Below are 18,082 nucleotides of genomic sequence, written 5' to 3' on the forward strand. Positions count from 1 at the left end.
ATGATGGCAAGCTCCTGGCTTACGAAAACTGAATTTTTCTGGGATGACACCAATAAAGACTAAAGTAAGCTCCAAAAACTCTTTGTAATCATCACGAGGCAGCTTTGTTGTCAGAACTTCAGTAGCAAAAGTTTTTACAGTCCTAATTTTTTCTATTGTTAATGCATTATCATTTCTCGGATCATCTAATCCTGTTTTGTAATCCAGTTTATTTAAATCTTCCCATTGCTTTTGAAATCGGATAAAAAGTGGAACATTAGATCCTACAGTATTTGGAAAAACAGCTTCGAATACATATCTTAGGACGATTTCAAAAATGTGATGCCTACACGGAAGATATAATAAGTCTCTCTCTAATAAGTTCTCCAATAATGCAGCAGCACCATTCCGAATACCTAAATTCGAAGGAGTAGTATCACAAGATATTGCTTTAACGGATGTGTCGAATCCCCAATCAAGCAATGTTTCGTAAACAATAGTAGTTTGTGCCATTCCAGTTCCATCTTCACTCGTTGGTACACCTAACATAATTTCTTTGTCCTCGGAGGTAATTATTACTGGTAATCGATGAACAGTTTCAGTATTTAGCAAATTAGGTAATAATTTTCCGTCCCTTGTACAACAATAGATGATAACTTCAAATCTTGGAAGTGTTTTTTTTGTTTCTAACGATTTTGACTCGCAGAGTTTGTCGATGTCTTCGAATAGATGATCGATTGACAATCAAAGAGTTAATGTCCATATCTAGTAAGTTCATATCAATAAGGGACTGACAGATAACTGTTATTATAAATACAGCATCTCTGTCACTTACTTTACATCGATCTAAAGTAGCTACAACTCTATCGCTGAGAATATTATATTCTCCCTTTTTTTTTTTTTGATTCTGATGATCCGGCAGTAGTTGGAAAGTATATTTCTCCACTGGATGCAGACAGAGCACTTCCTTGGCTAGATAAAAGCTCAACATTTTTATCTAAAACAAATAAGAACAAAAATAAGACGAAAAGAATATCTATGGTAATGAATAATAAAGAACATAATTGATTATTTAATTCTTATAATTTACCCAATAATGCTATTTCGTCTTCACTTTTTTTTTTGTTCTTCAAAATGCATTTTTTTGTTCAATTTATTAACAACATTATCATCATCATCATATTTTGTTTTGATATTTGCTATAAAACCAATTCGTTTATCTGACCTCTGATTAATTAAGAATTCTTAGGAATTCTTAGGAATTTTCATCGACAAATTCAAATACATTTAAAGGTGCAATGTCAAATAATGTTTTTAATGAACAAGCAAATTCATTTTTTTTTACAGCCACTTCACACCGATTTTTGTGTTTGACAAGTGTGCGCCATTCATCGTACAATTTTTTCAATTTATTTTGATATCTTTGCACGTCTTGAACGGGAATTTTAGCTTTTTTGCAAAACACAATAATTTCATCAATTACTGCAGCAATACTTTCTGATACAGAAATGTTTAAAATATGCGTATGAAAAAAGAAAACTTTTAGAGCTTGCAATTTTGATGGTAATTTATTACCCACTATTTGGACGTCAACATCACCAACTAAAAAAATGTTTTGATGTAAACGTGACAACTCCATATTTTTCTGATCACTCTAATTCATAAATTTAAAGATTAAATTAAACAACGAGAAAACATAACAGTAAACATTTGCGTACGATTTCGATACAGTTAAGATAAAAATTATAGGTTACGGGTATTTTAGAATTAATTTCAATACAAAAAGGTTAAAGTAAAATCTGATAGAGGGCGGCATAATCAGTTTCTAAAATGATCTTATCCAGAAATGTAAATTTAGGACTAGAATTTATTAATATTTTTACCAATTAAAATTAGGATTTTTTGACAATTTCTAAAAAATATCTTGTGTATTTTAAAATTGTAAAAAATAGTTGAAACTCACGACAGTTCAAAAATTAGAGAAAAATTAATGTAACTTAATTATTAAAATTAATCGGTCAACGAAAAAATAATTTTCTAATTAATGTAACTATCATTTTAGGGTCACGGTTACTTTGGAAGTTTTCTAAGAAAAAAGAAAAAAAAACTATTGAGATTAAGAATTATTATCCTTTTTTCATTTTTAAATCATTAAACGACGGTAGAAATATAAAATTCGTAAAATTGGCTTAAGCTTCAACTGACCTTAAATAACTCAGAAACCGTTAGAGTTAGCAAAAAATCATAAGATACCTTTTTTGTAGAACGTTAAATTTGCTATAAGAATTGTCATTGGTCGACATGATCTGTTTATTATTTCATGATGAAAAAAAATTTTTAAAAATTAACAGATTTTTTCCCGTGTTATTTCTATTTAAAACTTTGGTTATCGCGGGGGTCGGGTTAAAATTAAAATTAAGAGCTATAACTTGGCATGAATTTTTTTTAATAGATTTAGAACCGATTTAAGACTATCGTGAAAAAAATTCGTACAAACCCTAAATAAGAACCACCCTAATATATCCTTTAAAGAATTCTTTAAAATGGATTATTAAAAATAAAAGCAACGAGTAACCATTCGATTTTACCTGCTTCATCAACCTCATTAGTATTTACATTTGTCCCAGCACTTTCCATCAAAATAAAATTTGAATTGTCTTCCACACAAAAGGTCGATGTATTTTGTACATCTTCAATATTGGCTGAAATCTTTATCAACTGACTACGTTTGCAAATTTCCCGACTAGCAATCAAAACTTTCCTTTGTGGTGAGCTTAATGTTGTCAAAACATTCTGCGGTGCAATATCGAACAGTTTGTCGAGAGAATTGATAAAAGTTTTTTCGGCCAATTGTTGTGCGGGAGATTTTTTGCGAGCTTTATGTACTTGAGTTTTTTGCCAGTTTTTATGTAATTTTTCAATTTTTCCAATTGAACGATGTGAATTATTTCCTGGTAATGTGAACTTATTCCACACTTTGATAACCTCACACAGAACAAATCTAGCACTTTCGCGAATGAATAGTTTATCTGTTCGATGTTTATAGAAAAATAAACATAAAACATCACGATTCGTGGGTAATTTCAAATCACTTAAAGTTTTTGACTTGAACCCAACCAAGTTAATGTAATTTTTACTTGTTTTATAAGACATTATTCATCAATAAACTGGTATAATTGTTGATACGATAACGATTCATTAAAAAACCAATCTCAATTAAGGACCAATTATAATGAAAGACAATAGAGTCCTCTAATTGCCGATTTCAAGCGGATAATTGATCAATTACGCAAAAAGTCAATTAATACTCAGAGGGCGTTAGTTGTGAATTCTGTAGAAAATTTGAATTTGACTTTAAACCTCAGCCAGTAATGATAACTCTTTTTAACAGAAAGTGAAAAGTTCCATACAAAAGTTAATATTAATATGAACACGTAAATATGGAATATAAAATATTTTTTTATAATTTAATATGTCGTAAAGATTAGTAAAAATGTAATAAGTTTTACAATGTAAAATTGTGGAAGGTTAGATATGGAAGGTTTTATCCTGGATTACTATGTGACTAAAGTAATTTGTTGAACAATTATGTTTTTTTGCAGCAATGGTAATAAATAAATAAATAGATACGAAAAAAAAATAATAACTTAAAATACAATAGAAACGCACAATAAAAATAAAAATACTATCATGAAAATGTTGAGGTATTTAAAAAAAACATAATTTTTCGGTAATACTCTCTTATGCGAAAAAAGAAATAAAAAGCATCAGAAAGGATTAGATTTTTTATTATATTAAATACTTGTTAATCATTCAATTTTCTTATTTTTAATAATATATCTTGTGGGAATGGAATGTGTCAAATCATTTTCAATATGTTTACTTAATCAGGGTTGTCTTGAGGATTGGTTAAATAACCTCAATAGACCAAAAACGAAATAAATAACAATAATATTTGTTGACTTATTAAGCGAGTTATAATGTAAAAAATTAATCTACACGGAAAAAAAAATTTCGTTCTGGTAACGTAACTGTAGAGTTACCACAACTATACACAGTTTACTGTTCTTTGTAGAGTTACAGTAACAAAATGTTATTTAGTTCTGATAACTCAATGTTGTTGAGCTCTCAGAGCTCTACGGGATTGTTCTCAGAGCCAAACGGTATAGTTGGGAGCGCTCTACGTTGTGCAGTAGTGGAGTACGCTGACATATTTCATAACCTTCTAAAATGACAAACAGAATTATTTTGTTACTCATCCATATTATTAAAAATATATGAGAACAATTAAGTTTCCAGTTTATTTATTTACGGAAATAGGTTTTTTTTTGTCAAATTGAATTTCGTTAGAACAGTTTTGTATTTATAGTTTTTCAAGGTTCATTTGCAGTGACTGTTAATTTAATTTATTAGTTGAATATATTGTGATAAATAATAAGTTATCGGAAGACATTAAAAAGACCCCATTTAACACAAAATAAAATTTGTTTTCGTTTATTTATTTTTTCTTGTGCATATACGGTAGTGATTTTATGTCCAATATTTATTGATATAATTAATAAAATAAGATAATTTTGTGACGACCGTATTTTTATTTTACAAATAATTTTTATTTGTAATATAAGTTCTATTATTACTTTATTTCTATTATAATACTATTCTTATTTGTCATATACAATTATTGTTGGCAATATAAATTCGTTCTGCCGCATTTATTTATTAAATTATCAATGCTAAATCGTAAAAAAAATTATTAAACAGACTGCCAAAAATTTGTTATAGTCTCAGAACGATCCTGTAGAGTTATGAGAGGTAAATAACGTTTAGCTCTCAGAACTCAACGATGTAGAGTTGCAGGAGCCAAACGGTATTGTTACTATTCGCTGGGTGCGTGACTCCAGCGCCATCTAACGATACAACTTACGGTGGCTCTTTTGAGAAAATAAACATGTATTGGATGTCAAATAGTTATTGAAAAAATAAAATCAAATTGAAAAAAATTTATTTTCAATGTGAAATGTGATATATTACACAGAGTGAATATTAAATTAAAAATTTTTCCGTGGGTCAGCTAAAAACAGTAAGTAAAATAAATACAACAACTAAAACAAGTCTCAATAAGTGAATTAGGTTAAGACATCTGTCAAGATGTTTATTGTAAATTAATATAGAATAAAAAATCATTATTAATATTAAAAAAAAATCTAAAATAATATATAAAATAACAAATAGCTCTATTTAACCTAATTATATTTTTACGAATGTATCTTAAATTTTAATTTTTTTTATTTAATTTTGCAGATAAAAAATGGAATTAGTGTTAAGAACGGGTTTTCAATCTATCACACATAATATTATTTTTCAACCACAGACTCTGATAAAGGGTAAAAATTTAGTTTTGGCTGAGCACGTGAGAGATGTTGAAGAACATCGAAAATTAAACCAAAGTTATTTAATTAAATCGCGCGTCATTCGACAAGCATCAGTCAATTCAACGCCTTACACAACATCATTGAATGTAATAACAATTTTTATATTACTTACATACAACAATTATCATTGTTTGTATTGTTATAAATTTTATTTTAATTGTTTTAATATTTCAGATTAATGAGACACGATTTGTGACAGATGTCAAGTGTGATTGTGTTTACAATCAGAGCAAGAAATGCAAACATGTCGCAGCATTGATTTATTACATTAATAATGAAGAGAGTGCATCAAAAACGAGTCATGAACAAGTTTGGGGAAAACCTAGTGCCCGACAGTTTGCAAAAAACAAATATGCAAAGGGTAAACAATTTGAAGAAATGTTTTCCCGAAAAAGAGGAAAATGTTATGAGGCTCCGGAAATAGACATTTCTAAACTGTCAGAGGAATCTCCTTTAAAACAAGTGATGGTAGCAAAAGCTGAAAATACTAATATACATACGGTCAAAAGAGTCATGGACTCATTATTACAACAAGTTGAAATTAATTTAGAAAAAGAAGACTGTGAACAATGTGCAATTACTTTTCTAATTTATTGTGATGAAAATACGCAATATAAAACGAATTGTAATTTAGACCCTAAGTTAAAAAAATTTTATCTAGAAAAAATTGAAATGTCCGAAAAAGATATTATCAAATTATGCTGTGAAACTTTGGGACAATCTACTTGTGCTGAATGGTACGCTGCTAGACAACTAAGATTGTCTGCTAGTAAAAACGTGCACAGTATTAAAGTAAGAACAACTAAAACTATTGAAAGTCTAGTGTCAGAGATATTACATCCAAAAAAAATTGATTGCGTTTCTACTAGGTATGGATTAAATAATGAATCTCTTGCAAGAGAAGAATATGAAAGAGTTAATAACTGTACTGTAAAACGTGTTTGTATCATAGTTTGCAAATTTCAGCCTTGGCTTTGCGCGAGCCTTGATGGAGTAGTTGTAGAGGATGGATGTATCTCTAAACTAGTTGAGTTTAAATGTCCCATTTTATGTAAGGATAAACTTGTGATAAATATATCTGATAATTCGTGCAATGTCAAATATTTAGAACTTATTAATGGCACCTGGGAACTAAAAAAGACTGATTGTTACTATACTCAAGTTCAAATACAATTGTATGTGAGTGGGATGAATGTTTGTGATCTTTTTATATATTCACCAATACCAGATGGTTGCTGTTTAATACAAGTGCTTCGTGATGAGGATTTCTTGAAGAAAGTAATTTCAAAAAGTGAAACTTTTTATTTTCAACATTATTTACCAGCTCTTTATATGGAAATGACTAAAGAATCAAACACAGAAAATGATGAAAACATTGATACATCTAATACTGACAGTTGTGCTGAAAATGAAATTTCCGTTGATAACAATAATGGTAATGAGATCTCTCCAGTGCGGGTTTTTACCGGAAAAAACATTATTAATCCATCGGAATGATTATATTTTAATTAATAAGATGTTATACTTAATATTATTCAATATATATAAATATTAATATTATATAAAAAGCAAAGCTTTATTACGTGTTACTTAAAGTTTAAAATTATTCATTAATGTTTATTGTACGTTTAAGAATATTTATTTAAATATTTTATTCAATTGCAATGTTAGTACATGGAACAAAAAAATAAATAAATTAATCAATTCATTAAAAAACATCAATTATTTTGTACAATTAATTATATTCTTCATTTTTTTTGTTGGAAATTATAGGTGGTTGTAAATTTACCAAAACACAGCATATATGTATGATGTCATCTACACAATGAAATAGATTTTCAGGAAATTTATTTAATACTTGATAAAGTCTTAATCGTTGCATTATCCGTTCAACATGAATTCTTACTTTTGCTATGCTGTAAGTTTGTTGAGTCTCTTGTATTGTAAATTCAGATTTTTTCTCTAAAAAAGGTGGCATAACGATTTTTAATTTTTTTCCACTTGCATCGATAACTGTTTTAATTTCCGGAAAACCTTTATCTGCCAAAACAATGTCACCATCTTCGAGAAGGTCTAATAAACCTGATTCAATTGTCATTTGAGAGTCAGATTTACGACCACCAGCTACTTTTGATTTCAAGCAAATAAATCCTCCCGGAGTAATACCTATGAGAACCTTCGCAGTAAAGTTTTTTTTATAATGTGAGTAACAATAAACCCGATGATCAACATTAGCAGGAATTTCAATATTAAATTCAGTACAATCAATGATAACCCGAGTATCACTGTAATTAGGATGAAAACACTCAGGCATCGTTGCTTGAACAACATCAATATCCGGCCAAAATACTAAATTAGCGGTCGTACTAACTAATTGTTCCAATATATCGAAAAAAATTCTTGAAACCGTTGTTCTATGAACGTTAAATAGTACGCCAAGAGCCGAAAAAGTAAGTCCTGTTTTTAATTTCATTAAAAATATAAACAGTCTATCTTTGTAAGCAACGGTACATTTTTTAGGCGGCTTTGTTCTGTCTAATAAAAAATTAAAATTATCAAATGTTACACCAGCAAGATCAATGAGTTGCTCTTTTTTTTGAACTGATGAAAATCCTTGAAACGTGTTGGTTATTTGAGTTTCTTGGTCAGCAAACGTTCTATGAGGTGTACCACACTCCTTGTTAACTAATTTTTTATTTGTAATGATATTTGACGTCGACGATTCTAGAATATCTGTTTGTGTCTCAGCATCACATTTGTTACTGCTTACATAACGATTACAAATAAATGTTTTTGATGATACATTGGAGGTAAAATATATATTCGCTTCACAGGCTTGATCCATCGTTTGATTCATGGATGTATTAGGTTGATCAGTTATTTCAGACGGTTCTGTAATATTCATCACCGGATCTATCTCAGCCGTTGACTTTTTTATTATTCTCCTGTCCATGAAGCGTTTGTGTCTAAATAAATAAATTACGATAATATAAATAAAAATTAAATTAAATAAAAGAGGTATTGCTAAATCATTAACTATATCAAATAATATGTCTACATTTTTTAGTCGATTATTTCTATTAATCTAAATATTTTAATCAAAACTTAATTTTTTTACGTACCTACTCAAAACTGTGGATTCGTTGACTTTACGTCTTCTATAAACTGATGGAAAAATAGTTGGAGCGTAATTAGGACTTGATTCAACATCTGATTTTTCACCACCAATGAAGTGTTCACTGCATATAACATCCATAGGTTTTGGAGACCATAACGATCCATCAATACTTTACAAAAAAATATTAATTAAATTATTACTCCGTTTTCTTACACGAAATACACATGTATATGACATTATTCTATAGAATACGGTTGTAGGTTATAGTAATACTTACTTTTGCCTTTTAACAGCAGTTATCCATTTTTTTCGCTGATTTAATTTCCACTTGGCAACCGGAAACTTATAAAATTTACAATTACTATTCCTACTAGTATTTTTGCAATCGACTACACAACAACTTTGATGACCCATTTTATTTTATTTATTTAATTAAACTGACACACGTGTTATTGTTATGGTCATAGATAATAAAGAGCCACCCGTAGTTCTGTATTGTCCGCAGCGAGCGCTGACATCACTTTTGTGTCCTCCACTATGCCTTACGCACCCAGCGAATAAGAATACGTTAACCTACTGGAACTTTTTACAACTAACTAACTACTATAGAGTTCCTATAGCAAAATTTTTTTCTCTTTGTAGGCTAACATTTTAGAGAATCAAATATACTTTAAATTTTTAATTGAAATTTGTCATTTATCGTCAATAATTTAGAAAATATAGTTGAAAAATTATGAAAATATGATTTATCAGGCTTGTTACTATGAGCTATTGCGGAGACGACGAATCTTTCTTATACAATTTTGTAGCAAATTTGATGTACTAAAAAATAAGAACCAAATTTTTTGTATTTTTATCGATGGTTCACTTGAACAAAGCTAAAAATTAGAAAAATAGGATTTTGTTGGTCTGTAACTTTGAAAATATTGATGATACAAAAAATTTATCTGGATGTTTTTTGTAGCGCGTCAAACTAACTACAAAATTGTCCTTTGACTTTTTGTTCTATCTTGGATAATTTAGATAAAAATTACGAAAAACACGAAATTCGGGGAAAATTGATACTGTAAAGCTTTATAAAAAGTCAGGCTTCGATGGTAGCAATATGACTCAATGAAATTTTTTGTTCAAAATTTAATCCCAAATGAGGTCAAATAGTTTATTTTATGAAAAAATGAAATCTTCAGACGTTGCGGCAGTAAAAATGAAAAAAAAAATTTTTTCCCGTGTTATTTAAATGGGAAAAGTTATTTAAAAGTTTATTTAATATAGAAAAAAAAATTCTCCTAAAGTTGGAGCTCAATATCTCAAAAAAAGCTGGCGCAAGGAGGGGTCCCCTTTCCCATTTAAATAACATTGTAAAATTTCTTTTTTTTTTTTATTTTTAAAATAAATATACGAATAAAATTTTTTTTTCAATTTTGCTCTCAAGTATCGTATAGGAAATTTAATTCTCTACAAAATTGTTTATATCCATTTTTTTTCCTGAACTCATCAGAAGTTTCAGAGGGCTGAATAAGAGGAAAAAAATAATTAATGAATTAATAACAAAAAAAAATTTATTATTTTAACTTATCCATGATTTAACTCAATATACTTCATTATTCATCAAAAATTTTTGAATTTAACATTATTAACATTTTATTTCGAAATAATAAAAAAAAAGTTTAAAATAAAACAGAAATTAATTACAATTAATATATTTATACATTTTTTTGTTCATTGTTGACTAGTTAGATTTATATGGGTCATCCCATGTCAAATCGACCAATAGTTGGAATCGACCCCTTTCGATTTGAATAAATTTTTCCCATCAGTTATTCCCATGTTAGTAAGATAATAAATGACGTCGACAACTACAAATGACGTAAAAAAAGGAAAAATCACAAATTATATCATGCGTTAAGGATGACTTCAAGATTATGTCCAAAAAATAAAAAAAAGTTGAAATTAATTCATTATTTAATTTAATTAATTCAGATTTTTGATAAAAAAAAAACCCTTTCCGAAAATTTCAGGATCTTTCAAGATCAGTACAAGGTATTATACAAAAAAAATTTTCTCAAATATTTTTTTTTTTCAATAGCCCCAAGTGCCCCCTTTCAAACAAACGGAAGCCCATTCCTGTATCTATAATAGCCTTTGAGATATTACAAGAACAAAATTAAAAAACTGGAAAACTCGCGAAATTTTGAATCTGCATATCGTTTGAAAAAAAATTTTTTTATTTTTTTCCTTTGGCAGAACTTCGTTATATGATAAAAGAAAACTTCTGACCAAAATTTATCCAAATCGAGAGGGGTCGATTCCAACTATTGGTCGATTTGTCATGGAACGACCCATATAAATCTAACTAGTCAACAGTGAACAAAAAAATGTATAAATATATTAATTGTAATTAATTTCTGTTTTATTGTAAACTTTTTTTTTTATTATTTCAAAATATAAAGTTAATAATGTTAAATTCAAAAGTTTTTAATGAATAATGAAGTATATTGAGTTAAATCATGGATAAGTTAAAATAATAAATTTTTTGTTGTTATTAATTCATTAATTATTTTTTTCCTCTTATTCGGCCCTCTGTAACTTCGTTTCTGTTATGACCCAGATTTTACTTTTTGCATTTAAGTATTTTAGTTTATTTTTATTAATTACTTAAAAACTAATATAAACAATTATTGTTATTAGTGCGGCGATTATTATTTAATTATTGTATTTATTTAGTTAATAATATTATATTATTGTTACCGAAGGTATGATTAAATTAAGAAATTAAGCGTGTGAGAAATTATTATGAAGCCGAGCGAATTAATCGAGCAAAAGAAATTAATTGTAAAAGAAATTAAAAGACTGGGAAAATTATTCTAAGTTCCGAACAAGATTTAGTTTGGGAAAGCGATGAATGGATATAAAATGAAAGAAATGACGATTATTATTTTGTAAGAAATAATTTAGGTAAGCGAAGATTTTATAAGTCCCGAGGACAATTTAGTATGGAAAATCAACGAATGGATATATAATGAAAAAAATTGCGATTAAAATAAAAAAAAATTGTGAATTTGACGAAACGAATGGATAGAAAATGAAGGAAATTACGATTAAAATAATAAAAAATTGAGTTTTGAAAATAAAAACTTAGAATTTGGCGAGACGAATGGATAGAAAATGAAGGAAATTACGATTAAAATAATAAATAATTATTTTTAAATGTTCGTTCGATGACGCCGGACAGATAGCGATAAATTTCCAATTTCGTTCGCTTTAAGTAAAAATTTTAAATATGATAAAGTCCAAAATTTTGGCACAAAAAGGCAATTCTTTCTCGGGAAAATTACTCGGACGAATACTCTTCACCAAGTAATTCTAGAGGATGATACTCTACCTGGAGTCTGACCAAGGCCCAGGTAAGTATCGTGAACCGACCGGATGAAAGTGCTACTCCCCATGCCGAAGCCTTTAGCTGAGGTACGGTAGGTGATCATAAGCCGTGTAGGTGGGAGCGAGGAGGATACTCTCCACTTGCTCTCAGGGTAGAGTTTAGGACCCCCCAGGGATGACGGCTAGTCGCCCTGAGGGGGGAGGGAGTGTTACTGGGAAAATAGTTAGTATTTTGTAGACCGCGTTTTTTTGAGTTTGAACCGTGAATACCGTCGTGTATGTTTGGATAGAAAGTTTCTATTGTATTAGTGTATATTGCTTATATTGTTTCTTGATTTTGAAAAAAATTTTATTCGTATATTTATTTTAAAGATAAAAAAAAAAGAAATTTTACAATGTTATTTAAATGGGAAAGGGGACCCCTCCTTGCGCCAGCATAATTTTTGAGATATTGAGCTCCAACTTTTTTTTTTTTATATTGAAGAAACTTTTAAGATACGCTTAATCGAAAAAAAAATGTGAGCCGTCACGGGACGCCTGGCAGATGTGAAACATCGACATTATTTTGTAAAAGTAATATGCAGGAAAGAACAGATTGTGATAGGAACTAAATATGTCATAATAATAAAATAAAATATTACGATTTTTTTTCCAGATAACGATGACTATTTATTGAATAAACATTTATTTTCATTAAATACAAAAATTTACGAATTTATTTCAAATCGTGACTACTTAATTCATTTAATCAGTGACTTCGGTAATAGTTATATTCGATGTTGCCTCTGAGGACGGTATTACTGTGACAATTGGTCGATGGTAACTGAAGTATGTTACAAAAGTATTGGACATAACATTATCAAGATATCTAATAATTACAGTATCTATTGTTTTTCCGTATCTGGTGGTAGGTTCTCTTGGATTGTTATTAATTTGCAATTGAAATTCTTCTTGGAGAAACGTAATTAATGGCGTTGATTCATCTTTTGCAAAATTTACATTGAAATCCCCAGCTAAAATCAATGGTAGTTTGTCTTTATTGGTTTTGAAAGTTATTGAACCTCTGTGACTGTACGGAAATAATCTCTCGTGTAAAAATGAAATGATATCATTTATTTTTTTATTAGGAGAAATGTACACAACAATCATCATCAATTCACTTCCATCTTCTAGTTTAACGTGTGAAGCACATATATCGCCAATAGATGTTTGGGAGACATGAACTTCTGTAGCATTTTGAATTACTAAATCCATGTTGAATGTAGTAATATGTGAAGTATTGTTGTTTTTATAAATGGCAACTCCAGCGGTTCTAACATTTTGTCTCTTAAATTTAGCTATACAATGAAAATTAGGTAAGTCAACTGATTCATCTGCAGGTAGCCATGTTTCAGTTAGTAATAAAAAGTTACTCCTTTGACAAATAGAATCTTGTAAATCAGTAGTATGTTTTCTGAGACTTTGGCAGTTTAAAGTATAAATGGTTAATTTATTTCTGGAGTTTATAAATTCAGTGATCAGCCCTTGCAATGTAGTAAGTTTGTTTAGAGATAATCTTTTAAATTCTTGCTGTAAACTTGAAACTGATGGATCTACTCTTCTTCCATGATAAAATCTTAAATTATCCTGACTGTTACATATAAACAACCCTTCAAGACTTGTTACTCGTGTTAAAGCTACGTAAAGTAATGAAATAGAATGACTTTTACTATACTCATAGACCACTTCGTCATATGTACCTCCTTGAGACTTATGAATAGTCCTAGCACATCCAGATATCAATGGAAAATGATTTCTTTTTCCCACAATGGTTTTATTATTATTAAGTGGTATACTTGAAGTTCGACGTACGATAGGTACTGCACGTCTATCGATATTATGTTCCGCAAGAAAGGCAGCGGCTTTTCTTCTAGCCACCATACCAGTGTTTTTATCTGGAAAAACGAGCCATATGCGAGTCACTTGATTTTCATCATTTTGTTCTATATGAACCAGCTTTCCAACGGAGCCGTTAGCTAAACCGTCTACCACGTCTATGTTAGTTGTAATAATATAAGGTTTTCCAATAACAAAAATGATTTCGTATGGCAAACCTCCAGTACCAATCACTGACAACTTGTGTAATTTTTGTCTCATGTTTGCTTCTTGCTCATGATTAGTACAACCAGAAATAGTGTCCATTACAATTGAATCTATTTTATTTTCAGTTTATAAAGCTAGTACGTTATATGCGTTAACTGATGCATTATCATGAAATAATCGTACACCACTTGGACACAGGCGCAAGGCTTCTTCCTTCGTAAAAAATCTAGACTCGATAACGGCTAATTCATCATCATTTAAAATAATACTACTGCCAATTTTTGTGAGAATAGAAGCAAACATTTCGTTATCTTGACGCATTATTTGAGTTAATTCGTAGAATTTTAATCCTCGCCAAAGTAAGGGTCCAATCATCCGTTGTTTAGACTGCTTATAGATTGGAGTTGCACGGACTGGAGGTAATTGTCGTAAATATCCAATAAAAATAATGTCTAGACCACCAAAATTTTCATCAAAATTTCCGGTTATTTGCTTTAGTCTTGCGTCTATTTGGTTCAAGAGCTCGGCACTAATCATACTGATTTCGTCAATTATTAAAACTTTGACATATTTAAATAAGCATCGATATTGTTGTGCTGTTTCTATTGACAACGGAATTAGTTTTGACAATGATATTTTCAATGCAGTATGAACAGTAGTTCCGTTAATAGCTACTGCAGCTTTACCAGTCGAAGCACACGTAATGTATGAATTGCAGAACCCATCATTATCAGAAAATCTGTTATATACTTCCATTATCAATTTTATTACAAAGGTTTTTCCACATCCAGCTGGCCCAGTAAAAAATAATTGTAAAGGTGATCTCTCTGCAGATAAATTGTGATGAATGACGTGTAGCAGCAAATATTTCTGTTTTTCATTAGCGCTTCTTATGAGTTCGCGAAAACGATCATTACTCATGATATTTTCTCTTCTTTTGGATATTGCTCCCAAGTTTTTAAGCGTAGCTATACGTAAATCTTCATTAACCGCAGCATTCGGATTTCTGTACAATTCTTCAAAGGGGTTTGGCTCTGGAAATCTTGTAGCAATGTCTCGAGCTTCTGATTCGTCATCTATTCGCTCACCTTCATGACATAATTGTCGGCATACATTAATTGTCTTTTGAATATCAATATTTGACTCAAATTCTTTTCTTTTTTCTAAAATTTCGTTTTCGTGTTCATCATACATAGTTGTGAATTTCATATCTGCTAATATTTCTGTGTATTCATTTCTAAATGGTATATGTAAGGTCACCATTTCTCTTCTGTACTCGTTGTAATCCTGAGTCGTGTCATAATTTCTATAACGAATAACTTGAGGCTGCTTCTTTCTGATGTACTCTCCCTTTCTGTTTTTAGTATAGTTCGAAACAAATTGGTTCAAAAAGAACTTCCTTCCAATTCTTCTGGCCGTTTTTAATACTTGTCATGCCAATCTTCCTTCCAAATATCAGTAGAAGAATATATGGTGAGGCTTTCGCCTACCTCCGAAGAGGCCGTTTCCTGGGCTCAAAAGAGCTATACACGCACGTATATCTATCCTACCCTCACATAGGAAATACTCAGCTAAGTTTGCTGGTAAGGAAAAACCCTGCCCTCAAGCATTTACGCTATCATAGGACAGATGTGAATTGAGTTGAATTTAATGTCAATCTGTCCTCGTACTGAGTTAACTGTATCAACCCATTTAACGACTGCGTTAGCCTGATCGGTAATATAATGACAACCCGACCAGTTACCAGCGGGTCCCATGCGGGAGGTACAGCCGTAAGACCTGTTTGAGCCATAACACTTATCCCCCCTACAAGAGTCTCGTTCGTACGTCTGTTTAATCTAGTCCCCGAATCTTTGAGCTTACCTGCGTTGCCAAATAACTTGAAAACGTCACGAGGCCTTGCTCAGAACCAAATATCAGTAGAAGAATATATGGCGAGGCTTTCGTCTACCTCCGAAGAGGCCGTTTCCTGGGCTCAAAAGAGCTATACACGCACGTATATTTGTCCTACTCCCACCATAACGAGAACACAGCCCAGTTCGCGGACAAGGAAAAACCGCCGTTCTCTTGTGTTTATACACATTCATTGAACAGCTGCAAGAGTTGCGTATAATTGTAAGTGTGTGCAACTCTCATCGACTCCTCTGGCAACTCATTCCTCGTAGGCACATCGAGATGTACCCACAGGATATGAGCAGTATCCAGCGGGGACCACGGGGAGGCGGAGTCGATTGAAGACCATGTTGTTTGTGTGATGTGTTGTGTGTAACGTCTGATTTTATGTGTAAGTGTTTGCGTGTGTAGGGTGCCCGGGCACTTGTGTTATTTGTGGTCATTTTCCCTAGCTTATTCTACGTCAGTCATCCAAAGCTTTATACTGTCCTCACAATTGTGTGGAGTATATCGCTTGTGCCTAGGCGCTCCGACTCTACCTAGGTGGATGTCTGTTGAGCCTCGTCCCTAGTCGCGTTTTCATTAGCTAGCTGGGTTTGGAGTTTGCAACACATTACTACTTTACTGAAACCTTTTAAAAGCTTGAAGTTACTTTGGGATGTGGCAATCGCACGCGCAACGCTCGCCCACTCCGCGTTCCCACCCCATATGTCCTTGAGCACCTCACGTTGAGGCTCGTACTCATGGCATTCAAGCATTAAGTGTTCCACGTTGTCGACCCTTTCTCCTAACCCATTCTCCCTACACTCGTCGCAGAATCTACTATCCGTATGTTCGTACTTGTCCAAATATCAGTAGAAGAATATATGGTGAGGCTTTCGCCTACCTTCGAAGAGGCCGTTTCCTGGGCTCAAAAGAGCTATACACGCACCAAATATCAGTAGAAGAAGAATATATGGCGAGGCTTTCGCCTACCTCCGAAGAGGCCGTTTCCTGGGCTCAAAAGAGCTATACACGCACGTATATTTGTCCTACTCCCACCATAACGAGAACACAGCCCAGTTCGCGGGCAAGGAAAAACCGCCGTTCTCTTGTGTTTATACACATTCATTGAACAGCTGCAAGAGTTGCGTATAATTGTAAGTGTGTGCAACTCTCATCGACTCCTCTGGCAACTCATTCCCCGTAGGCACATCGAGATGTACCCACAGGATATGAGCAGTATCCAGCGGGGACCACGGGGAGGCGGAGTCGATTGAAGACCATGTTGTTTGTGTGATGTGTTGTGTGTAACGTTTGATTTTACGTGTAAGTGTTTGCGTGTGTAGGGTGCCCGGGCACTTGTGTTATTTGTGGACATTTTCCCTAGCTTATTCTACGTCAGTCATCCAAAGCTTTATACTGTCCTCACAATTGTGTGGAGCATATCGCTTGTGCCTAGGCGCTCCGACTCTACCTAGGTGGATGTCTGTTGAGTCTCGTCCCTAGTCGCGTTTTCATTAGCTAGCTGGGTTTGGAGTTTGCAACACATTACTACTTTACTGAAACCTTTTAAAAGCTTGAAGTTACTTTGGGATGTGGCAATCGCACGCGCAACGCTCGCCCACTCCGCGTTCCCACCCCATATGTCCTTGAGCACCTCACGTTGAGGCTCGTACTCATGGCATTCAAGCATTAAGTGCTCCACGTTGTCGACCCTTTCTCCTAACCCCTTCTCCCTACACTCGTCGCAGAATTTACTATCCGTATGTTCGTACTTGTATTGGTATTCTCTAAAGCAACCGTGGCCGGTTAGGATTTGGGTCAGCCAGAAGTTAGGGCTGATCCATTTGTTTGTTAGACGCTCTGCTACGTCTGGAAAGAAGACTTTAGTTTCGCGGCCGTTCTCTGATGTATCCCATTGTTCTTGCCACCGACGTATGGTTTCAGTTCTAAGGGTGACAAGGCGATCCTCCGCATCTGGCTGCACGGTGACGTTTCCAAGGGTAGCCTGTTCGCCGATACGGAGGCTGTATCGCGCGCACCGTTCGTCTATTACGAGCTGAATAGGCACTGCCCCCGCGACTACGCAAATCCCCTCAAGCGAAACTGTCCTGTAGGCAGTAGTTGTTGTTATCAGCGCTTGACGCTGAAGTGCTCGAAGATGTCTCCAGTCCTCCCTATCGCAACGGTCACTCCAAGCTGCCGCCGCATATGTGAC

At 32.3% G+C, this 18,082-nt stretch overlaps 3 protein-coding genes across 4 annotated transcripts in view; 2 read left to right on the top strand and 1 right to left on the bottom strand.

Moving 5' to 3' along the window:
* Positions 1 to 18,082, top strand: part of LOC123259932 (guanine nucleotide-binding protein-like 1) — a 189,907-nt gene that overhangs the window by 5,859 nt on the left and 165,966 nt on the right. The gene's annotated exons all lie outside the window — the stretch shown is intronic.
* Positions 5,287 to 6,919, top strand: LOC123259934. Its single transcript, XM_044720760.1, has 2 exons — positions 5,287 to 5,497; positions 5,586 to 6,919. Exons 1-2 carry the CDS (start codon positions 5,288 to 5,290, stop codon positions 6,906 to 6,908), a joined length of 1,533 nt encoding a protein of 510 aa, XP_044576695.1. The 5' UTR covers position 5,287; the 3' UTR covers positions 6,909 to 6,919.
* On the bottom strand, positions 7,147 to 9,001 carry LOC123259933. The gene is made up of 3 exons (XM_044720759.1): positions 8,807 to 9,001; positions 8,534 to 8,698; positions 7,147 to 8,377 (listed from the first exon to the last, which is right to left on the bottom strand). Exons 1-3 carry the CDS (start codon positions 8,941 to 8,943, stop codon positions 7,147 to 7,149), a joined length of 1,533 nt encoding a protein of 510 aa, XP_044576694.1. The 5' UTR covers positions 8,944 to 9,001.

Source organism: Cotesia glomerata, linkage group LG2 (genome assembly GCF_020080835.1).
Source record: "Cotesia glomerata isolate CgM1 linkage group LG2, MPM_Cglom_v2.3, whole genome shotgun sequence".
Classification (NCBI taxonomy): Eukaryota; Metazoa; Arthropoda; class Insecta; order Hymenoptera; family Braconidae; genus Cotesia; species Cotesia glomerata.